Source organism: Gallus gallus, chromosome 1 (assembly GCF_016699485.2).
Source record: "Gallus gallus isolate bGalGal1 chromosome 1, bGalGal1.mat.broiler.GRCg7b, whole genome shotgun sequence".
In the NCBI taxonomy this organism is placed as follows: domain Eukaryota; kingdom Metazoa; phylum Chordata; class Aves; order Galliformes; family Phasianidae; genus Gallus; species Gallus gallus.
The window spans coordinates 181,173,839-181,199,757 of NC_052532.1; the positions used below are offsets into that span (position 1 = coordinate 181,173,839).

The following is a 25,919-nucleotide window of genomic DNA, read 5'->3' on the forward strand; positions in this document are numbered from 1 at the left end:
ATGCCATGCAGGCAGGCAGGCAGTATTATTCCTTTTTCTTAATGGTGAATGGAAGTTGTAGGTTGCAGAATAAGAAACAGACCTGCAGTCAAATGGCAGTCAAAAAACTCAAAGTCAAATGGCCCAGGGAAAAACCAAACAGCGTAGACAGAGGTACAGCAAGGATGCCATCCAAACGGTAAAGGAGGTGAGAGCATACCAGGTTATGATTGTAGCTGCACAGACGCTTATCAGAGCCCTGGGAAAGGGAAGTAGTACACTCAGTCAAAGCAAGATACCAGTAACTGCAAAAGAAATGAAACGTTCTGGGAGGAGAAAAAGGAGCCATCACTGCTTGGAGCAACATCTACTCCTTTGCCTCTTCTCTGCATGGTATCGTGAAGCTTGTATGATCCATATCATCCAGCAGTCCTGGAGACTAAAGGCCAAGTTTTCTTCTTTCATCTTGGACGTACACTTTGCTGGATAAAGAACAGGCTGGATGGGCGGGTGCAGACAGTGGTGGTGAATGGAGTTAAATCCAGCTGAGGACCAGTCACAAGTGGTGTTGTCCAGGGGTTGGGAGGAAGTGTTCATCTGTCTGAGGGTAGGAAGATCCTTCAGAAGGATCCAGAGAGACTGGATAGCTGGGCTGAGGCCAATGGGATGAAGTTCAGGAAGACCAAGGGCTGGGCCCTGCACTTTGGCCACAACAACCCTAGGCAAGATTACCCAGGCTTCAGACAGAGTGTCTGGGAGACATTGCGTAGGAAACAGACCTGGGGGTGATGCTCAGTAGAACATGAATGAGCAGTGTGCCGACGTGGTCAAGGCCAGTGGCATCCTGTAGCCAGCAGGAGAAGGGAAGTGGTCATCATCCCTTACTCAATTCTGGTGTGTTCAAAACTGTGTTCAGTTTTGGGCCTCTCACTTCAAGAAAGACGTCAAGGTCCTGGAGCTTGTCTAGAGAAGGTCAACGAAGCTGGTGAGAGATCTGGAGCACAAGTCTTATGGGGTGTAGCTGAGGGAACTGGGATTGTTTAGTCTGGAGGAGACTCAGGAGAGATGTTATTGCCCTCTACAACTACCTGAAAGGAGGTTGTGGCAAGGTGGGTGTCAGCCTCTTTTCCTGGGTAACTAACAATAGGATGAGAGGGAATGCCTCAAGTTGCACCGGGAGAGATTCGGGTTGGATACTAGCAAAAACTTCTCAGAAAGTGTGGTTGGGCACTGGAATGGGCTGCCCAGGGAGATGGTGGAGTCACCATTCCTGGAGGTGTTCAGGAAATATTTAGATGTGGTACTAAGGAACATGGTTTAGTGGGCAACACTAGTGGTAATCCCATAATGATTTCATGATTCTTACTGAAACAAAAGTGAAACAATATGTTTTAAACACACACACACACACACATATATATATATATATATATATATAAACCTTTCATTATCTAAAGGGAGAAGGGACCAGACCCTTTAGCAGGGTCTGCTGTAATGGGACAAGGGGAAATGTTTTCCAACTAACAGAAGAGAGATTGAGATTGAATATAAGGGAGAAGTTTTTCAGGACCCGAGGAAATGGCCAAAAGTTGTACCAGGGAGGTTTAGATTAGACATAAGGAAAAACTTTTTCTCTCAGAGAGTGGTCAGGCACTGGAATGGCCTGCCCAGGGAGGTGGTAGAATCGCCGTCCCTGGCAGTGTTCAAGAGGCGTCTGGATGAGGAGCTACGAGATACGGTTTAGTAGCTTGTAGCAATGGTAATGGGAGGATGGTTGGATTAGATGATCTTGCAGGTCCTTTCCAACCTTGTGATTCTATGAATCTGTGATTCTACACTAAGAGTGGTGTGGCACTGGCACAGGTTGCCCAGAGAGGTGGTGGATGCCCCAGTGCAGAAGACCTTCAAGGTCAGTCTGGGCGGGGCTCTGAGCAACCTGATCTAGCTGCAGGTGTCTCTGTTCATTGCAGGGACATGGAACAAATGACATTTCAAAGTCCCTCCCAAATCAAATGATTCTATGATTCTGTGATTTGGCAGCACTTCTTGAAGACATGGTACCAACTGAACGCAGCCATCCCAAAACATCTTCTAGTATTCACTTCTGACAGTCCTTACTGATATTCTGAGATCTTAGATTCTGCTTAGAAACTGAGGCAAAATGATGAAACAAAACAAATGAAAGAACATCAGATCTGTTCAGCCCACCAAAGTGAGAAGTTATAGTAGGCATGTATATTGCAGACCTTAACAGCTATATGATTCAGTTTCAACAATTTCTCCCTTTGGATTTAATCTTCACACAAATTCTTCCATTGTTTTAACTCTACTGCTTTCCAGTTTAAACACCAAAAGCCATGTTTGAAACGTGGATGTCCACAGAGGAAGCAACGTTGGCCATCCCCCCCGTGGCCCCCTGAACACAGACATGAGGCCTAGCCCATCATGGGGCCCCAGTGAGGGCAGCAGGTGTCAGGGCCCAGGTGGGGCAGCCTCGTTCATGGCCCTGCAGGGGGATTGTGAGGACAGAGGCCTCACTGCCCTTCCTGGCTGTCCGCATGGGCATGAGGGGAAAGCTGTGGCCACTCGCCAGCCCTGGCCAGAATCCATCCACTTTGTACCAGCTGAGCAGCTGACATGGACTGGAAAATCTGGCCTGAAGGTTTTTAAATGTTTAGGGCCACAAAGGCAAAAGGGTAGTCTGAATAAATGGTGTGGCCTGCCCTGACACACTTCTCAGCTGTGAGAGTATAAGAGACCCTTGTCATTGTCCTGGACAGGAGCTGAAAAATGACATAATACTGAAGGAATAGGACACAGGGGCATTTGGGTTACTTTAGAGATGACTCAGATTTTGTTATTAATTCTCTCTACTTGGGATAATGTTTAAAAACTGACAAGGGAGCATTAGCATTGCTGGCAGAGCATTGCTACAGCTGCACAGGTGGAATGAAGTCAGAACGTAGCTCTTTCCAGAGTGGTGAGGAGGGATAAGGAGTAGCAGCATATACAGGCCCCACAGCCTACTGACAGACTCACACAATAGAATCCAAAAGCACATCGGTTGAAAATCAAATAAGTGTTCTCTCCTAGAAGGTTGGCACAGGGTAACTGAAGCATGTCATATGTTGATATTTGGCCTCTCTGCACAGCAGATGTATTTTTCACAGGTCAGGCAGAGAGGATGAACAATTGATTCAAAGGCTGGAAATGCACTGAGAGAAAGAGGGAAGAACTGGAGACTGTCCAATATGTAGTACGTATTGCATAAGTGCATACATAAGAAAAAGATAATCCTCTCCACAGATCCTTTAGCAGGTGTTTATCCTTTCTGGCATTGACAGCAATATTTTGTAGCTACACAGCAGACATGCAGAATAAAATTCCCTTTCACGCTTGCAAAAAATAATTATCCCTTATGTGACTTACAGCTGCTTAAGACATTCATCAATTCTGTTGTCCTCTTACTCCGAGCCAACAATATAGCAGTGTTGCTGTTTCTGGAATTTACTGAGTAAACTGCATAATTTCCAAGTGGACTTTAAAGGATGACTAGGCTGCCACATTGGCTTCTTTTAAAAGCACTCATTGCTAAGGAAGATGCTTTCCTATGATCAGAAACAGAAAAGCCTGAGAGGAAACTGCTGAGGTGATAGGTAGCATTTACAAGATCTGAAAAAGACAAGAATCAGTGGGCAAGTAAAATTAAAGCATCGCCTTCCCTCCCCAACAAATCCTATGCTTGGAAAAGAAGTGTTTGCTTTGGTGTACAGAAAGAAGCATGAGGGACTCCGAAAGGATATGGTCACTAAGCTGTATGGTCACTGTAAGGCAACACTTCCTCTCCATAGCTGAGGTGAACCTGTCCTCGAAATAACTGAAATAGCTCAGTTAACTCAGTACACGTCTTTGAGCTATAAAACCTTCATGTGTAATAGCTGGAATGTAGCACCAAAAAAATGCCAACCTCTGAAAAAAGGGTATATATCTGAGCTCTAATTCCAGACAAGTAAACTCACAGCTGAAATTTGACACATCCCAGTAGTAAAACCTCTTACACAAGGGCATGAGGATTCATAAGTCCTGATCAAGGACAGACTATGGCTCAGGAAAACTATATGATATTAGGCATTTAAATAAAGTGGCCTGATTTGTGGTGGTGCAGGACACAAGAGAGGTTGTGGATGCCCCCTCCCTGGAAGCATTCAAGGCCAGGCTGGATGGGGGTTTTGAGCAACCTGGTCTAGAGGGAGGTGTCCCTGCCTATAGCAGGGGATTGGAACTAGATGATCTTAAAGGTCCCTTCTAACCCAAACCATTCTATGGTACTGTGATCTTCAAAAGAAATTGAAATATTAATTAAAATTTTGTACCTGGTTTTGACCAGCTTGGATTTGCTGCCAGCTGTGGATTTAATAAAACTTCATCACTTTCTACTAAAATAAGTTAAAAAAATTGCAGAGGTTGTGGATATGATTTATTGTATTTCAAACACTTTGTGTAGATTACACTGGTTATCTGGAAAGTGAAATGGACACCTCATACTGGCAACATTTTCCAGTGATTTCTAATCTCATTAGGCATTCTAAGAATATCCAGAAGAGTAGTGTAAATAAAATACACTGTTTTCTGATGAGCTTTGATGAGCAGATGTTCCGGGTTTTTGTTGATTCATGTCTGGGGTGTTTTTAAAAGTTTTCTGCTTGTGTTCCATTTCCTGTTGAAGGAATTCAGAATGACCCAGATGAAAAGGGCCAATTGTGACTGTGTCTGCCTGGATGCCACCCAGACCAGCAGCTGTGCGATGGCCACCACAACACGCCTGACTTGCGGGAGGAGAGATTATGTAATTTGGCTTTTAGGCTACTTGTGAATTCAGCTTTTAGCATAGACAAAATACTGCACCTCTATGCATTTCTTATTATCAATCTTGTCTGGTAGCCTAGAGGGGCATTTGAGGATACAAGACAATGCCCTCAGCGAATGTCTTTTTTTGCTGTTTGATGAGACATAGACATGAAGCCCCTATACATTTTTAGCAGCAATAATGTAAGCACATAAAAAATTAAAATATCAGCCTTTCTAAACTTATTTGGAATAAAAACGAGTAAACAACTGTTTTGTTTTCTTTTTGTGTTTCATTTCATTCAAACCTGAGTGCAAATGCATTGAGATGTATCGGTAACTATTTATTTAACCTGGATACAAAACTGCACTTTTTCTTCCATGGCAGGCACAAACACAGATTAATATTAAGAAACATTTCATTCTCAAAAAATGTTTCAGGGACGAAAATGAACATACAGCTGGAAGAGGAAAGTGTGGGAAAGAAGTAGAAGGTGTAGAGAAGAAAGCCAATGATAAGTGATTAAAGAAAAAAATAAATGCAGAATCAAAAAAATAAATCTGGGCAAATACGTGAAAGTAGTCTAAAATATGGAGAGCAATGCAGAAGTAGATGTGGAGGTGATACAAGAGATTCTGAAGATAACAGAAGATAATTAAAACTCCCTGAAGCTGTGGAAATGTGAGGAACAAAATGGATTCTCTGAGTTTTGGGAGGCGCTATCAAGCAGAGTTTATGAATGTACAGAAGACTGTTGCAGTACTATGCACAGCGCACGATGCAGACATGGGATTAGGAACCCGAAACGAGAAATTGTGATCCAGAGGGGAAAGAAAATTTGTCTTCTCACAACCTAATATGAAATCAATCTCATGCAAGGCACAATTTAAATGATATGTACAATGCCATACTGATGTTTTAAAAAGAAATATTTCAGATAAAGGATATTCTTTTCTCAATAAAGCACTTATTGTATGAATGTAAATGGGACATTTTTCCCAAAATTTCATTTCTTTGAAAAGTAAACAGAAAATCCTTTTCATGGAAAAAAGATGGTTTAGATTATTCTACTTTGAATGGGTTTTGAAATAAAACATGGTGAATATTGAGACATACTAGTTTAACAGTGTAAAACACTGGTTTTAAAGTAACAATGAGAATGAAAATATAAATTAGACAAAATAAAACACATAATCTGAAATTACTGCTAGAAAACTATCCAGCAGACTGAGGGAGGTGATTTTGCCCCTCTACTCTGGTTTCCTGAGACCCCACCTGGAGTACAGTGTCCAGTTCTGGAGCCCCCAACACAAGGACATGGAACTGTTGGAGCAGGTCCAGAGGAGGGCCACGAAGATGATCAGAGGGCTGGAGCACCTCTGCTATGGGAACAGGCTGAGGGAGCTGGACTTGTTCAGTCTGGAGAAAAGAAGGCTCCTAGGAGACTTTATAGAAGCCTTCCAGTACCTGAAGGGGGCTTACAGGAAAGCTGGGGAGGGACTTTTTGTAAGTGACAAGATTAGAGGAAATTACTTTAATCTGGAAGAGGGTAGATTTAGACTAGATTTTAGGAAGAAATTCTTTACTGTGAGGGTGGTGAGACACTGCAACTGGTTGCCCAGAGAAGCTGTGAATGTCCCTTCCCTGGAAGCATTCAAGGCCAGTCTGGATTGGGCTTTGACCAAGGTGGTCTAGTGGGAGGTGTCCCTGCCTATAGCAGGAGGACTGGAACTAGATAATCTTAAAGGTCCCTTCTAACCCAAACCATTCTATGATTCTGTGATTCTGGTGGCATGAGCTGAACTTCTAAGGTGAGATTTTTGAGATTTAAATGATTTCAGCTGTTCTGCATCCAGACAAAGCTAGGAAATAAAACTATTATTATCCATATATATAACCACATATAGAAGGATTTCCATATACAGAGAGACTTATAAAATGCCATCTGCACCATCAGTACACACAAGACCCCAATTAGCAATCAGTAATGGGTCTGTCCTTGGGATAGTTAATGTGTTTGAGGGTCAGGTTCATGACCTGTTTTATGCTACCAAATGTAAACTGTATCTTTAGTATGGTGAAGTAAGTCTGTGTAACTTCAATAGATGATGTTTGTTGAAAGTATTTTGAGCAATCAGACATATTTGAAAATATCTATTGCATTAAAGTACTTTGTGCTTAACAAGTTTATGTACAAATAAACTGTCTTTTTCATTTCATAACAAGCATTGACAAATATATTTCTCTGTTATGAGGAACTCATTTCTATAAACTCACTTAAAACATTCTGCTTATTATCTTTACATGCACAGTTTTTGTAACATGTACCTACACTTCCAATTTTTTAATTAGCTTTCTTATTCTGAGCTCTCTACAGAGAAAAATGAGCTTCAGAAGCTTTTGTAAAATGAGTGTCTAGGACCTTCCAGAATAACAACCGTTCTGCACCGAGTAGGGCTCTTTATTAGGGCAGGGAAGACCTCGGATAAACATTGTTATTCTCTGACTAATTTCTCTCTGAATAATAAAAAAAAAAACTGTAATAGATTAACAAAATGCATATTTGTTCCAGGCATTTAGTCTAGCAACCACAGTTTTGCATTCCCAACTTCTCTCTTTGGTGACACTTTTGTTCTTTATAATGCTCAGATCTTCAAAACCACATTAAAAGTTGATCATTTGCAGTACAAGTCAAATTAGAAGAAATTGTATGTCTCTTGCTCGGAGGAAAATTTCCTGCAGCATTCAGGTGTACGTTAATATTAAAAACCACCAAGGGCGTTGTACAATAGAGTTTTTGAGTCCTTATGACTAAGGAACCTTTTGGTAGCTCTCTTTTCAATTGCAAAATGCTAAATATCTCAAACATTCACTGCAATTTTGGTAACAGAAACAACTGTTAATGCTATTATCTGTGGAGGAAATTCCCTGTATGGAGGCAGAAATAGCATCTGTAGTACTGTGATAAGTAGTCAATCATTTTAGAAGGATCTCTACACTTCTACCTCTTGTTTTGGAATCAAGCAAAGACAAATTAGTTGTACAAATATGTATGTAAATAGGATTCAGCTGTGATTAATGAGGTAAGTACCTAAAATACAGTCTTTTTACAGGCAAAATGCATCTCAAAATAGTGAAAATCTGAATGCACTGGAATAGACGTTTGTTATGAAAGCAGATAATGTAGTCCTTAAATTAGAGATTGCGTAAATGATGCTATGACAGATCAGTCAGTAGAATTAAGAATGTCCAACCCTAGAAATGACCTTGGATGCAAACACTTCGGTTTATTTTGCAATACATCCTAATGCGAAATTACCTTTGCTTCCTGCTGCAGATCCCAAGAAGTTATTTGCACTAAATACGAGACAAATTAGTCTCACTGAATATTCCATGGAGAGAGAGAGAAAAAAAAAATTGGTCTAATACATTTTGATACTTATTTAAGCAATGAGGACAAAACCAACAGAAACATGTTTTGATATTTGTAAGTCCATGTTGTAAGGCTGTCTATAAGTCTATATTTTGTTTATTTATTTTGATTTTTTATAAACCCTGCTTTATACTCTGTTAAAACTTGGAACATTCACTCACACATAGATAATGTTCTCCAAAGACAAGCTAATTTTTCTAACTAAAATGCATTTATAAACAAATTGGCACACGTATTTGTTTTAGATTCAGTATTAAATTGGCACTATGTCTGCTCTCTGGCAGCGTCGACTATACTCCCCTTTGTTTGCTGCCACTCTGTGCTCCAGCACTGAAGCCAACACCTGTGGCTATATAAAAGGCTATGTACAGCAGCTGCAGGACTCAGATGTCCACAATGAAATAAATTTCTAAAGCATAAGCATTTAGATGTGTGGCTGGCTTCCTCGTCTGAGTCTTTTCAAGGTCTTCTTTAGAGGTCTGCATGGCTGGTTGTATCTATCAACTGTCTGCACCACTAATACTGACCAACGTGTAGTGATAACATAGAACAGCCTTGTACTTAGTGAGGATGCTCTTGGATATTCTGGTGTAAGGCTGCTGGAGTCTCTTCCACGAAGACAGCTTTTTGCAGCTTTTGTCAATGATGATGCCACTGATACACATCTATGTTACAAATAGCAAGGTCAGTAGTAAGAAAGCTAAATAATCAGTAAATCACAATGTTAATTTCTGCTTAGAACTCTGTTATCTGATGGAATTTATTTAGTCTATGGAAATGATAAATGTGAATCATGTTAGTATTCACATAAATCACCTGCTCTTACATGGGATGAAATATTCACAACATTAATTTTTACAGCACTTTACTGACTTACCTGTAAAGAACGAGTGAGAAAAATACTGATCAGAACAAAGCCTACTCATGTAGTCAAGTCCAGCACATACTCAGGATCATTCTGAGAACCACAACAGTACTAGTAAGTCAGAAGCACAGCTGAAGTTAACTTTGATTTGTGGAGAATCTTGAATAAATATTCCAATTCAAGAGGATTTGGGCTTTATTTTTCTTCAAAAATACTACTATTACTATAAGGTCACTTCCTTTCTTAGTGCCATATAACTTTCTGCTATAGAAAAGCTCTTAAAGAAATGGAAAAAGGTATTCAGAATTACATTGTTTAGCTTTCAAGTATAATATAGAATGTGTTACACAAGCAGGTAACAACAAGTAAATTGCATGTGTCTGAAATTATTAGAACACAGCACTGGAAATGCTATTTACATTAGGACGTTGGAATACAAAAATATGTAGAAGCTACAGCCATACTCTTGAGTTTTATGTTTGTGTGGCTGAGATGAATACTTCTTGGATAAGAACTTAGCTCTGAGGATTCCACAGTACTATCACAAAGAAATCTTTAAACAGAGCAAAGATGCTTAACTGACACAGCAAGTTGAGAAGCAAAATTTAAGATCATGAGTCTTGTCTTCTCCATGACATCCACTTACCCACGATGAAGGAAAGCAAACTCTTTAGCTCAGAAAGATAATGAGTAGCCCTTTATTTAATGTTTCCTGACTGATGTATTTCTACAGCATTTGCTGCAAGGGACCCACAAGGATCATTGAGTCCAACAACCTCTATTAAGCTGCACTGTGTATTCTGTGTGCTCAGCTAGATGAACAAAGCGCCCCCAGAAGTTCTGATGTAGCTATGTCTGATCCACACCTTCTACAGAACGCCAAAATCAAAGGAGTCATCTGTACACCTCATGTTCAGTTTCCGATTTCCACATCTACACTTTCTGTTAATCTCCACCTTTGTCTAATGTTCAGGAGCTACAAACAACATGGGGAGTACATTTATTTAAGGAAGCAATTTGAAAGCCCATGGAAGATTTTCATATGTAGTAAATTCTGAGTTCATTACTAGACAGTTATACTATGTTATTTGGTAGTAAGACAAAGGAAAGACAGGAAGTCACTGCATCATTACTGATGCTGATGCATCTTTGTTTCATGTGTACATTTACTACCTAGATCTTCAAGCTGTTATCAGCTGCAGAGAAGATGAGAACATGTTGTCAGTTTGCTGGTATAATTATAAATGAGCTGACACTTGAAAAACTAGATTTGCCACAGACTAGTTATCAATGAATTATTTATTCTATTAAAAATGTGGTATTCACTGTTAATGAATAGAGACAGAATGCAGATCATATTAAAGGGGGGGGACAAACTTGCTGCAGTATTCTATGTATTCTCCGATATCTTATGAACTTTCTCTTTACATTCCATGTATCAGTTCAGATTGGTCTGCACCAAATTACAATAGGACTTTGGTAAGAACCAAATAGAGTGGTATTTGGATACCAATATGTAGGACATGATCTACTGCCCACCTAGAGAGTTTACTGGCTTCTTTACAACATCTAGTGAGGACTTCTGTCTGTTCACCTACAGCATAAACACTAGTCAATTCCTGGAATTTAATAGGACTACCAAAATCTCCAAACTACTTTTATCATTGGACAAGATCCGATGAAATATGTAACAAGGTAACATGCTGAGAACACTGATGATCTTGATCTTAGCAATTGTAGAGACATAAAACACTGACAAGTTTAAACTCACAGATCAGATGTTAGAGTAGTCTAATAAAAGCTCCAGGACAAGGTATCAGACTGTTTGTTTTCTGACATACATCATCTCAATATAATTGCAATTCCATGACAGCTCTATTTTTGGTTTCATAAAAGTTTGCTACATAATTTCATGCTGCAAGTAAGAATCTTTTGTTTTTAGGTAGTGGATGGTGGACACAATCATGATCTCATTTCTCATATATTCTTGGACATTTTGTCGAAAGTCAGTAGGATAAAAAATGCCTGTTGTGGGTAACATTGCAAATTCCTCTTGGTGACTGTCATGAAAGAAAGGACCCAAGATCAAGCAGATCACGATTGAAGAAATTCAGATTGCCAACTTAATCTTCTCCATGAATACGACTGCTTACCTGAAATACCCTCTGATTATATTCTAGTGGTTTAAGACTGATATGGTCTGGGCTCCAGAGCAATATGCAGAAAATAATCAGGAGTTAAGCAGCACCTAGAGGCAAAATATTTTCTTGGCAGTACTGTGTTGTAAGTTCACATTCAATTTGCTGTTTATTAACAGCATTTGGTACTTTTAAAATCATTTCACTAATAAGAAACTTTATTTGGTATTTTTATGCAGATAAATATGCAGCGTATTTCTACCTTGTTGCTGGCTTTGATTTGTCTAGCTTTCTCAATTGAACTAAATATTGAAATAACTTTATAGCTGCTATAATATAACTTCTTTTCATTATTAAGACATTGACAAATTTGTTCAGAAGTGCAGTAAAAATATCATGTAAAGCTTGATGTAGGGCCAATTCTTGCAGTTTCTGAATGCTCAGCAAACAGTAACTCAGCTTATTGAGTGCCATATCGTAATTACAGCCCTTCAACCTGATTTCACAGTGTTTTTAACTTAAGTCGCTTAGAATGTTTTTGATCTGATTTTTGAATAATAGAACATACTAAATGTTTTACAAAGGCTATATATATAATTGAATAGCAATAATATATTATGGAAAGTTGCTCCTTAGTAAAATATTAAGCTATCTTTTTAGTGTCCCTGGCATTGTGGAGAAACCATTCCCAGTTTCCTGAAGAAATCATGAAAATTACATAAATATAAATCCTGAGGGGGCCTAAAAGATTGTCAGAAGCAGGATGTAGTAAAGCAGATCACCACTGCAGATATTTTCTAATCTCTTCACTAAAACCTCCAATGGTAAGAATGCCCACAATCTTCTCAACTTACCACAGTGCTTATCTAACCACACTGAAATGTTTTTCCTATTAACATCCTAAATCTGTCTCTCTGCAAAATCATTCTTCAAAAATCATTCAAAATCTGAGTGCAAGCAAAATCCATGTTCCATTTCCTACGTGCAGTATATTTTTCCTAAATCTCAAAATATCATTTAAGTTCTTGGAAACAGTATTACAGTCTTCTCTTAGATTATTTTTAAGACTCACCATTGCTCCTGAAACATTTCTGAAGATGCTGGTGTCAAGTCAGTCACTTTGCACTTTGTGTGTGCAACTATGGTTCTTCCCTTCCGAGTTTACCCTTTGCCCTGCCTTTATCACACTTCTCCTTTTTAGTATATCCATTGAGTAAGATCACTTCAAACTCCAAACCTGCTATGCATCACTCTCTTTAACTTAGCCAGGCTGGTCACCCACTAAAGCTCTTTGTAATCTTGCAAGTTCATATGGGATGTTCACAAGACCAGGGCAAAGATAAACCCCTTGCTTCACTTGAAAAATACTCTTTTAAAATGTGCCCATGAAAACCTGGTGAGGCTCAATAAGGCCAAGTGCAGAGTGCTGCGCTTGGGTTAGGACAATCCCAGGTTTTTATGCAAACTGGGGGAAGATCTTCGTGAGAGCAGCACTGTGGAGAAGGACTTGGGGGTCCTGGTGAACAAGAAGCTGGACATGAGACAGCAGTGTGCACTTTCAGCCCAGGTCAACTACATTCTGGGCTGCATTAAAAAAGGAGTGGCCAGTAGGGAGAAGGAGGTGATTGTCCCCCTCTACTCAGCTCTTGTGAGGCCCCATCTGGTGTACTGCGTCCAGACCTGGGGTCCCCAGCACAAGGAAAGACATGGAGCTCTTGGAACGAGTCCAGAGGAGGGCCACTAACATGATCAGAGGGCTGGAGCACCTCTCCTATGAGGAGAGGCTGAGGGAACTGGGCTTGTTTAGCTTGGAAAAGAGAAGGCTCTGGGGGGACCTCATTGTGGACTTCCAGTACGTGAAGGGAGGTGCAATGTCTGTTTACAAGGGTGGATAATGATAGGGCAAGGGGGAATGGTTTTGAACTGAGACAGTGGAGATTTAGGTCAGACATTAGGAGGAAGTTTTTTCACCCAGAGGGTGGTGAAGCACTGGAACAGGTTGCCCAGAGAGGTTGTGGATGCTCCATTTCTGAAGACATTCAAGGCCAGGCTGGATGTGGCTCTGGGCAGGTTGGTCTAGTGGTTGGCGAACCTGCACATAGCAGGGGATTGAAACTAGATGATCATTGAGGTCCTTTTCAATTCTATGATTCTATGATTCTATAAGTCATTAAAAATTATTTGGGCGTATAGTTTCTTAATTTTCCAGACACCATGCTATAGCTTCTTCTGTGTTTTCTATATTTTCTGGAGGAATGCAAGGCAGGAGTTAAGTATAGCTAGCAGAACTGCTTCTAACTGCTGGGACAGTTATTCTGACAACAGAGAAAATTAGATTAGCCTGATAAAATGATTATTAATAACCTATTTCAAAATCTATCTCAAAGTAAGACGGAGAGCTATATATTTCTTATATCTTTCTTTGCCTTCACCAGACATGTGAGACCTTACCTATTCTCTGCAAGTGCTTGAAGATAAACGCTTGCATTTTGCTGCTCGAAGTGCTTTGGATGGATTTGAACATGCCATCAGAACTTTTGTAGCCCTACTGCCAGGTTTAGATTTTCATAAAATGCAATTGTTCAAACTTTAAAGGAGTTTCTATAAAGACAGTGTGCAGCAATCTGTGGAAATTAAATTCATGTTGTGCACAGTGAGCTGATTTTTCTCACCTGCAACCGTGACTGAGTTGGTTTAATGAAACATATGTAATTAAAAAAAAAAAAAAAAAAACCATCAAGGTACGCAAACAGGCTCATGGACAATGCCTGATTTCTATAGGAGAACAGTAACTATTTAACAGTCTCTGCATAGCCAACTGCTAGGCCAGCTGGTAGCTCCAGCTCCTGCTATTGCTCTTTAGTCACAGTCAGGGGCTGACAACTCTTGCTGGGAAACAGTTAGATTCGAGTGGCTGATTTACTTCGGTGGAAGCCCTTCCAGCCTACTGGCTGCTGTGCTCCTCACTGTCCTGTGCAGCCCTGCAGCCTTCTGGGCTCCAGCCACAGCTCCCTGAGCTGGGCAATTCCCATAGTTCTACCAGCGACTGATAACATTCCAGCTCTCAGGAAGGCTGTGTACAGCACAGACAAGGAATAAAAGCTTGCACGAGACTCTTAAGCAGCTTCTCATACTTCACCCAAACTTCTCCAGACTTCTTCTTGTGGTTTTAGGCTTCAGATTTTGCTTTATGGTGCTAGAAATTGCTGTTATCAACCAGCAAAACTCTGCAGGAACACCTGTGCCAGCTCAAAACTCCCCTGCTAGTTTTCAGATGCAAATCTCCTTATGATTGTATGCCTGTTTTTGTAATGTAGTGTAAAGTAATGCCTCTCAGTCACAATGCAAGGAATACGTAACCCCAATGGTCCACTGGTCTGCTCGTTTGGCCCCTTCTCTTTTCTCCCTTTAGAGCTGACAGCAAATAACAACAGAGCACTTCACCTCCATAGGATTTCCCTCTCTTCTCAAGGAGGCATTTTCAATTTACGCCATCTTTGTCATGCTTTGTTATGCTTTGTCAGCTGAGTTACAGCTAAGTGTTCTTCAGCCTTCTCTTTCCCAGTTCTGTACTTTTTTCCAGCACTTTGCTATTAATATTAACTGCAGTTAACATTAATTGTATTGAGCACTGGGTCATAATTAAACCCTTTTATAGGAGGAGGGTAGGAGAAAGAAGGATGTATTGAAACCAAAGAGTCCACGAAGCTTTAGCCTCATTTCTTATTCGCTCACCTTTCCTGCTAAGTAACAAGTTGCATATTCCTTCATCAGACCTGATGTCTTTTGCAAAACCTGTTTTCTGTAACATCCCTTGCTATTTACAATTCATTCTGTAGCTTTGTCATTCTTTGTACTATCTACACTCTGTCACAGGACAGTGATTTTTCCGACAGCAAGTCTGGCAGAATGTCAGAAAAGGAGATTTAACATACTGGCTAGAGCTACCACCTCACTGGAGTTTGTGAGCGCCAAGACTACTCCATGGCATAAACCCAAGTGCAGTGTGTGACAATGACTTGGAGAGCTGCAGTGACAGTGCATTCCAGTAGCAAAAAGACTGGAGTTCTACAGGGATCTGAGTGTTTGTCCAGAGATGAACAGCGTGATACAACAGAGAAACCTACCTTGGTCATAGGAGTCAATTGTTCACCCTCTAAGAACTGAGCTGCATGCAACAGAAGAGAGGCAAGTAGGATGGCAAGGCTGGCAAAGAATATCTAGAAACAACACTGCTGAATGCTGCCTTCTTCCTAAAAAGCAACTGTATCTGGATGGAACCTATCCTTATTATTTACCTTCCTGCATAAGAATTTATTTAGAGCTTTCTGGTTAAGCTGCAAGGAGAAACTTGCAGGCTCAGTGTAAAAAAAGAAGACACAACAGTTGTTCCCATCCCTGCAGTTTGGTTGGATGGAGCTGCTCAGAGAGACAGGGATATGTCTGGAATGGAGAGGAAGGTTATTTGGCAAACATCTGGACGTGACTAAGTTCTGGTCTCACAGAAACCCTATGGTGATTCAAGAGCAATATTTTTCTTTTTTTTTTTTCTGATTATAGTAAATTAAAAAATATTTACTTTTTTTTTTTTTTTCCCCATATCATATCTGAGTTCCACATTCAAAATTGTATTGTGGAGTAGTAGTGAAAATTATTATATCTTCACAGTTATCCTAATACTTAAAGGTACTTAACATCTTACCTTCTCCTGCATTAAATGGAGTCACAAGACCTATTCAAATTTTGAGAGAAAATCCAATCTCTGCATACATGTGGCAAATGTCATCTCTTTATCAAAGACACACTGATGAGTTCAGAGTTGCTGAGTTTAGTGCCATAAGAATTGTTTATTGACCACACTGTTACAGATGATGTTCTGAAATTGCCCTTGGTGTGATATTGCCTGCTTAAAAATGATGGCTCAATCTAATTAAGCATGTGAATTTAGATAAGAAAGGCAACTGCTGGTTTTGCTGTTCTCATGACAATTTATTGAACTTGTAGGATCACATATGTAACTGTGTACTTGTTTTCTTGCTCCCCATCACAGCTTCTCGAAAAGAACACTTTTAAATTCATTATTTGCTCTTTTCTTATAGTTACCTAGCATGTTCTAGAATGTGGAATAATTGCTACAGGCAACTTGAAAATTAAAGTATAACACTGTTCACTTAAAATTAAGGTACCGATTGTTCATAGGTGTACAGAAGTAATGGAAAGCCATTAAATAGCACAGAAGGTAGAGCAGAATGGGGATTCTGTAGCCAAGTTCTGTAATTCATAGTAGTTCCCCAGGCAACCTTAGTTGTCGGTGACATCAGGAGAATGTGATGTACTGACTCTAAGAAGAACAATGCTGGGATGGGGACTTGGTGGTGGCAAGGCACTGATAAAACCACCCGCTATCCCAGGCCAAAAGTCTGTCACTTTTATTTTACAAAATGCCATGCTTTGAGTGAATTTTGGTCATTATACACTCATTGTAATGCCAAAATGCTCCTCTGTCTCAAAAGCTACCCATATTCAAGGTGCAACCACCCCTCACTAAGAGATTTTTTGGATTTTTTAACCTGTACCTTTAAAAGTGAAATGAGAAAATTTTACACCAATCAGAAGAACGGTACGTATGACCAGAGTCATTCAAGCTCCACCTGTAGAGTAATAAATAGTATAAAAATGGCTTAAGAGAGGGAAAGATTAGGGAAGATATCATCTCAGACAAGTTGGTAGAACACCTGCATACATCTGTGATCAGTTGACAGGCCAAGCCTTTCTTCCTGCCCATAGGGACACCCATCGGTATGGTTCACACACTTGGTTATGCTGAGTGCTTCCCTGCGAAATGCAGTAATCACTGTAAAGTTTGTTTTATAATTTAGTGTGCTTCTGGCCAGGCTGCATTACTGTTAGCTCTTTGCACATGCTTTGTATTGTTTTTGGTTAAACTCACGCTTTGCAGACAGTGAATTATCACTGGCAATCCACAAGAACCTGTAACCTGCTGCTAATAAATGCACCATTCACTAAAGTAGCTATGTTAGTTCTGATTGGGCATGGCCAAAATTCCTTCACTGATCTAGCTGTGTTAGTTCTGATATAGCACTGCTAGAGACATTATGAGGGGGCTATGATTAAGCTCATGGAACACTACCAGATGTGTGCTATTTGTGACTGTAATTGTGGTAGTTCATATATTGAAGGTGACTTACAGTGTCAAACTAGGCATCACTCAACATGTTGTCCTCTAAAACAACAGCTTCCCAAAAATTCCCTTACTGGACCAGCAAACATTAAAAAAAAAGAAAAAAAAAAGAAGAAAAAAAAAGAAAAGAAAAAAAGGGCAGCAAAAAACTTACAAACAGAACCAACAGACCAACAAAATACAAAAAAACAGCGCCAGCAATTATGGAACAATGCAATCCCTTTTTATTTTAGTGTATTACTCTTCTTTTTTTTTTTTTTTTTTTAGTTCAGGTATTTATGCAGTGCTAAAAACTCACTAAAAACTCACTAAAATTTAGTGATTGTATATACCAGAAAATTGACTTCTATAGCCATAATGATATAATTAAACAGATTTAGTTAGGTCAGTATGATTTCCTATTTCTACTGCAGAATAATGACTCTGGAATAAAGCCACTTCAGTTCAGAATAGTCTGTCCACATGGGCAGCTACGGTGAAATGGCTGTAGTAAAATAGTTATTTGACTACAGCCATGCATCACTTTTCCCCTGAAAGTAAGCCATCAACATAAAAATCTTGCCTCTTTCCCAGAAGCTCAGCCATGTTGGCTAAATCCCCTTCCATATGCCAAGGCAAAATGCTTTGGCATCATAATCACACACAACATAGAGAAAGTGAGATTTTACTTCTCAATTAGGCAGTAAATGACAAGATGCAGTGATGCACCCACTCAAAACCTCTGAGATGCTCTGCAGTGTGGAATGGAGAACGCAAATAAAAAGTGTATACTTTTGTAATGCATTATAAATCTTAGAAAAGTAAGGTTGATCACTGAAGAAACTCCAGATGAAAGGAGTAGCGCATGGAGAAGGCTGCTGCCATGTCCTCTCTGCATCACCCTTCATTTCTCTGCTTCAGCCTAAGGGCCATGCACTCCGTGAGCCTGTCTTGATCTCCCAAGGCATGAGAGGCTTGCTCACATCTCAGCTCACACTGGTGCAGGTGCAGCAGAGTGGTCAGGCCTCCCCACTTCTTGCTACTGCTGTCACTTACGAAGTGATCTGAAGAGTGAACCGAGCTGTACACTTCTGCTTACTGAACTGTGTCTTTATTTCACGAAAATTAATTAAAATGTTTTATTATTCTAGACTTGAAGTGGAGGCTTTAGCTGGTCGATTACTATTTGCATTCAATGGCCGGTGTTTGCAGGCGAAGGAATTCTTCCTTCAGTGACAGAACTGCCCAGAGAAAGGTATTTAAAATGGAAGAACACTTAAATTTGACTCCCCAAGCTTTCAATACCGTATAAAAATACACAGTTTCTGGAAAAGTCAATTGAACTAATACAATAAAAGTGGTTCCAACTCACCTCGATCTGTGTCATACAGGAAGACAAAGCGGTTCCATTCATAGTGATCCAGCAAGCTCAGGAGGGCTCCCCGCAGTGATGGCCGCAGCTGCAGCACAAACTGACTCTCACCCTCAGTGGGGAAACTTGGTGTGATGAGGGAGATGTGCAAGGCGCTGCAGAATGAGGTCAAGGTATGTACTGATCTCTTATCATAAAGTCCAAAAATGGCAAAAACTCCTCTAGAATACTGGGAGCAGACTGGAAGAAAAAAAGAGAGAGTTCATTTAGTGACAAAATCTGTAAATACATGCTTACTCCAACACTCCTCATTTTATAATTTGAAAATTTCCATTTCTGCCTGTATGGTTAACTTCAATATTTATGTGTGTTTCATTCTTGAAACCAATAAATACAAGAGCTGCTCTGAAAGTAATGCCTCCCATGTTATGATGTTGGTTCTCAACATCAGAGGCAGATGGTGGTGGTATTGCGGTAGAGGCTGAACCTTCCCACCAGTGTTCTGTTACATTTTGTTGCTGTGTGACAGGTGGCAGCAGAAGAGCAGTCTAACTGAATTGCATTTGATGTGGAAGATGGATGAAGCAAAGGTGTGTACCTAAACCCCTCAATGAGGAAAAAATGCCACTCGTTGACATGATTACATCCTGGCTTGCATCAGAAACAGTGTTGCCAGCAGGAACAGGGAAGTGATTGTCCACCTGTACTCAGCACTGGTGAGACCACACCTCGAGTACTGTGCCCAGTTTTGGGCCCCTCACTGGAAGAAAGAGGCCCTGGAGCATGTTCAAAGAAGTGCAACAAAGCCGGTGAGGGGTCTGGATCACAGGAGTGGCTGAAGGAGCTGGGATTATTCAGTCTGAAGAAGAGGAGGCTCAGGGGAGACCTTATTGCTCTCTAGAACTACCTGAAGGGAGGTTGTAGTGAGCTGGGGGTTGGCCTCTTCTCTTGTGTAACTAGTAATAGGACTAGAGGGAATGGCTTCAAGCAGTGCCAGAGAAGGTTAAGGCTGGACGTTATGAAGTGCTACTTCTCTGAAAGAGTGGTCATGCACTGGAATGGGCTGCCCAGGGTGGTGAAGTCACCAACCCTGGAGGTATTCAAGGAATGTTTGGACGTTGTGTTGAGGGACATGGTTTAGTGAGAACTATTGGTGATGTGTGGATGGTTGGACTGGGTGATCCTGTGGGTCTTTTCCAACCTTGGTGATTCTGTGATTCTATGATACTATGACTGATGCTTGCTAAACGTTTATGAAGACCAAACAGTGGATGTGAACACAGTGAGGTGATGGGTGGTGTGTTTCAGCAGTGGTAACAATGATGTGAAAGAAAACCCACATTCTGGATGGCCATGCACAGCTTTCACAGCACGTAAGTAAGAGGGTCTCAATCAGCTCAACCACACCAATCAGTGGATTACAACCAACGGTCTGTGTATATAGCTGAATATCAGCTTCAATCTGTTGGAAGCAATTGTGGCAACATTGGAATATCGCAAAGTTTGTGCCAGGTGGGTCCCATGAAAGTTCACACAGGAACAGAAAAAACACTGTGTGCAAGTTTGTCAGTTCCCATTGAACCAAGATGAGTCTGAAGGTGACAGTTTCCTAAATCACATCATTACCAGTGATGAGATGTGGTATTACCACTATGAGCTGGAGTCAAAATAGCAGTGCACAGAACGGTGATGCTCACTGAGCAAAAAGTTTAAGACACAGTTATGTGCACTGTCTTTTGGGATAGGAAAGTGATTCTTCTAGATTTCCTGGAACTCAGACAAACCTTCAGCTCTGATCGCCACATTGCAAAGCTGACTAAGCTGAAGGCTCAAACTTCCACAGTCAGGTCAGAGAAGAAAAGCATCTTTCTCTTGCAACATCATAATGCCAGGCCCCAGACCAGTCTGAAGACCATGGAGTACATTGCCAGTCTTGACTGGACTGTTCTGCCACAGCCAATGTATTGTCCGGATCTGTTGCTTTCTGACTTCTATCTGTTCAGGCTGATAGAAGATGGACTGCATGGGCAAAATGATGCCGTCATAGCAGCTGTGAAACAGTGGGTCATGTCCACTGGTGCGGATTTTTATGAGCATAGCATGAAGGCTCTTGTTCACTGCTGACAAAAATGCATGCATGATGGTGGCAATTACGTTGAAAAGTAATGTTTTGTAGCTTGAAATTTGCTCTATCACATAGTGCTACTGTGCTTTTTTTATCTGTTGTAGTTTCCACAGAAATAAATAAGAAGCATTACTTTTGGAGCAGCCTTCATAAATATCAGAATAACATTTTGTCACTTTTGGAATCTATTCATAGAATATTGCATTATCAATAGGGTTTTTTTGTGTGTGTTGTTTTTGTTTTTAGTTACAAAATAAATTAGAAACTAAATAATATGTTTTTGCATGCCAGTGGAAAGTCAACATATGCTGTTTTAGTCATAGCTCCATATACTGTCAGGGTTTGATCATTTACATTATTCTAAGCAGAAAAGTGTTCACATTTCAAAATATGAAAAATATCACAAAAATGTCATCAATCTCATGAGTGAAATCTGGACATTTTAAATCACAGCAACTTAGAAGTTTCACTCACATTTAAGCATTGATCCCCCATTCTGCATTAAGACTATTACAGACACTGAAAAAATAACAAACTACTTCATGAACCATCTTTTTGACTCTAAGAGACCAGTTGATGAAAAATGTAAGTCATTGTGACCAGCCTGTTGCCCCAAACCTTTTATTTCTACTCTGTGTCAACCTCAAAATCAAGAAACAAATGACCTTAATACATATTCTGAACTTTGATTTGCTCTTGGGATCATTTAAGACATAAAGAAAGATTTCTATTGATTTCAGCTGACTGCATAAGGGCTTACTGATGTATGCACATAGAAACAGACATGAGGATATTTTCTTGAGTAAGTACAGCCTTTCTAGCAACTAATAAGGTCCTGATGAAAAACACCCTATTTTTTTTCTTGAAGTATGGAACAGCTTATGCTGTGTGTCAATTATCAGTTAGCTATCCCACTGTCACAGAAAAATAAGAAAGGAACAGCCAGCATGTCATCATATGTATGTATTTCTTGTGTTCTCCTGTTGCAGATCCTCTCTCCTGCCAGCCCATTCCTACATGCACACTGAACAAGGGAAAACATAAGACATGCCCTTTTAACTAGATTACATCTATGAAGAGTTCTCCTCACTTCTAGCCTGGAGGTCACAGTTACCCAGACAGATCAGCACAGTCAGGGTACCACATGCACTCTTAGCAAACATTCTTATTCAAATCAGTTCAGCTTTAATTATTTCATACTATAGCATGAAGAGTGAAAATAAAACTTGTGCATTTTTTTTCCTTAGATTTCAGAGATTTATCTGAAGCCAGAACTGGAACAAGTCACTGGAGGGCAGTTCTGGGATTTTATGTATTGCCCCACTGTTTCATCCCCTAATCTAAAGATTTTCACAGTCAGAATATACATAAATACTTTTAACGGTTAAAAAGCTTTCTTTCTTCTTCAAAGGTCTCCTTCAATATGTTGATATACAGCTCTTACAAAGCCCTCAGTATTTGCTTTGCTGGACCACACAGCATACATTCTCCTAAAACCATCAAATGACTGGCTCTCCATTTCCCTAATCATCCCAAAAAGTGCTGTTCTGCACTTTCTCAGTTTCATCTCGTCTGTCTTGAACACAGATGAACAACCTGCCCAGAATTTCAATCAAAGGCTTTCTGCTTCTTTTTGCATTACTTCCCCATCTCTACTGTAAGACACTTCTGCTGACATACCCTAAGATCACATTGCTTTTTTTTTAAATGTGCATCTCAGCAATGGCTGACAATCATCTCAGGATCAAAATTGTGTTCTTTTGTCTTCCTGGGTCATTTTCAAAAGATGAGTTTCTGCTTAGTGCACAGTATGCTTATTAGTCACCAGTGTACAACTTTTCCATTATGTCACATCTATTGCCATACTCCTCAGAATTATATACTTCCAGTTATTTTCTTAGTCTACTCTGAACTTTCTACAGATGTCTGTCTGCCTCACGAGCCAATTCCATCAGTGTATTGTGACTTTTTAACCCCATGACTGTTATAAAAGCAGTCACTTAGTACCTTCCTGACATCAGTTATGCTTCTCCAGCTTGGTACAACCTTTTCTATTAGCATTTGTTGCCACTGTACTCGTAGTTCCACACCTACCTTGTAATTCTCCTCTTTGTGTCTATTTTCATAGATAACCTTCCTTAGGAGCATGCTTATTTTACTTTAGTCTCTTGGTAATAGAAATTTATTGATTAATCATATGCTTTCTATCCTGTTAATTCCTGGTTGCATTTTACCCCATTTTAAGTCTAAGCTGTATTTTAAAATTTTATTTCCATAAAATTTTGTCCTATTACTTTACAGACTATTGATGCTAGATGTTGCATGGCTGACAGGTTCTATGTCCATTTTAAAAATAAGTACTATACTTTCTATTCACTGATCATATGTATCACAACTCATTTAACAGCTCTAAGAAGCATTTTTTATTGCATCTGCCTTTCAGTAAAGCAGTTCTTCAAGAATCATGAAAAAAGGGGCAATTTCCCCATTCCCATTACCCACTGGGCCTCTTCTTTCAAGGTCAACATCATCCTTGACTGAAATTCAATGTGAAGAACCCATTAGTTTTAATCTATATCCAGATTTTCATGATTTTTCATTCCATCATCAAAGTATACTAGTCTCAATTATTTCCCTATATTTTCCCTTTATATTTATAGATCTAAATGACCTTTTGCAGTTGTATCAACATCCTTTGCAAATCTCAGTTCTCACTGGCAGTGCTAATGTAGACTCTGATTTATGCAAAAACAAAAACAAAACCACCTCTTTACCTCCAGATTTCTTACCAATAAAGATTTTAAAACATTTGTTTATTATGTCTTTCTTCTATAATCATACATTCTGTTCTGTAATCACATCCTGCAAGCTACTTTCCTCTGCAAAAGGATTACTCCAGTTTCTACAACTCTTTCTGTAAAGAAATGTCAGGACCCCCATTCTCAAGCACAGTCCAGTTGACATTACCAACTGAGAGAGCTGAATCTACAATGTATGCATGAGCACTAGTTGATAAATGTATTTTTGGTTTAGATAAAACCTTTTATAAGGTAATAAGGCCTGAATTCTTTCCAGTTTTATGCAGGCAAAGTACTTTTGGTCCATACAGTAGGTTTTTACATGATGAAAATTTCAAGAAATCAGTATCAAGCTGTGAAATGGTCCCCTTGGTGGAGTTAAAGCTCAGATTCATTCTCAAGACATGGGGAAAAAAGACAAGACAGAAAAAAAAGTCTTAGAAATGTCATTAAACATGATATTAACCCTTTCACTAAAAATAACAGAAGAATAACTCTTTGCATTTTCTAAGCAAACTGTCTTTGCCACAGCCTACACTCCAAATGCAATAAAACATTACCTGACTATCATTAATTCTTGAAATAACAAATCCAAGAAAGCTTAAACTGCTATACTTCAGATCAAGACAGGCAAGTTATTGAATAGTGTCCTTCTTTGCTCCTTGATAAGATGAAATGCTAAGACAAAGAAGGTTATTAGAATTTTTTCTTACTCATTTCAATACCCACAGAGAGAAAATGTGCCTATGACACTTTGGAGATTAGGCTTAAACATATGCAGAGATGCTGCAGCGCTCCTGAATCAATTTTACAGTAATCAGCAGTGACCACAAAAATCAGCAAAGCCATGAGAATTTGCATTCTACCTCACTGCTGTTCTCAGAAAATGCCTCCAGGCAAACATGACTACCTGGATTTCCCAATTCTTTATTTCTCTTATGATTCTGAAAGCATTTTACTTATTATAAATGGACTAAACTATGCTTGGCAAAATACAGTCTAGTAAAAGCATTCCAATGTAATTTTGGAAGTATAAATTTTAGTTGGTAGTTTGCAGTATTTATACCATACAGGCAGGAATTTGGCCAACTCACAGCCTAACGGGGAAGTAGCAGAACGATCATTCACAGCCATGATTCCAAGACTTCCAGGGCACAAGCTCTGAAACAGTGTGCTGACCTCTTTTTAAAAATGCTTTCCTCTAGGTTTTGGCTCCTACCGCTCCAACACGGATCCTTCCCATGGTCTGCAGTTCTTTTGCAAGAACTGCACCAGCATGGGTCCTTCATGTGGAGTGCAGTCCTTCAAAAACAGATGGCTTCAGCATGGGTCACCCACCAACCCCAGTTCAAAAAACTGTTCCAGCCTGGGATTTTCTCCACAGACAAATGCTTCTGCCAGGATCCTGCTCCTGCGTGGACTCTCCATGGGCTGTACGGACTAACTTCTTCACCATGGGCCTCTGCTGGGCAGCAGGGAAAAATATATGCTTGGAGCACTTGCTGCCTTCCTTTTGTGCCAAGCTTGGTGGCTACAGGGCTATTTCTCATTTTCTCACCCCTCTGTCTCACAGCTGAGCTATTCTTTCTTAACTATGTTATTACAGAGATGTCACCAGTTTTGCTCATGGGTTCAACTTTGGCCAGTTGTGGGTCCATTTTGGAACTCACTACAACTAGTTGGAAACTGGGGCAGCTCCTCGTCTCTTCTTACAATGGATATCCCTGATACATCCCACACTACATTAATCCTGCCACAGAAGCTGAACATGCTTTCTCAGCTCCAGAAGATTCATATAAAATATGTAGGTAGGTATGTATTTTTCCTGGCCACCATAGTAGCATATGAAGGCTTTCATTTGACGAGTGACTGCAATGCTGTCAAGCCCTAGATCACACTCTTATGTTCTCCATTTTTTTCTGCTGCTGAGCTCTTGTGTTTGCCAGCACTGAAGTAAAAGTAGTGGGCAAATTTTCATAACCTACTGATCTCCTTCAACGAGGAACAGACTAGTTTTATGAAGATGCAAGCTCTTCAGTTGAAATGCAGCACAGAAGGGAAAATTATTAAATCCAAATAAAGACCTATCTCCCAAGGTCAAATGATTTATCAAGCTATATGCATGAGAGCTCCAAGACCTAAGAAGAGATTAAGTACAACTCCTAAAACAGCTTTGAGATGA

General features: G+C 39.9%; 1 protein-coding gene across 16 annotated transcripts in view; it reads right to left on the reverse strand.

Moving 5' to 3' along the window:
• Positions 1-25,919, reverse strand: part of GRIA4 (glutamate ionotropic receptor AMPA type subunit 4) — a 222,562-nt gene that overhangs the window by 131,328 nt on the left and 65,315 nt on the right. For all 16 annotated transcript variants that reach the window (XR_005845305.2, NM_001113186.2, NM_205214.3 and 13 more), the window contains exon 3: positions 18,815-19,054. Coding sequence is in view for 15 of the 16 variants with exons in the window: in NM_001113186.2 (NP_001106657.2) it covers positions 18,815-19,054 (240 nt within the window). In the remaining variant the exon portion in view is untranslated. The remainder of the gene's footprint in view (positions 1-18,814; positions 19,055-25,919) is intronic.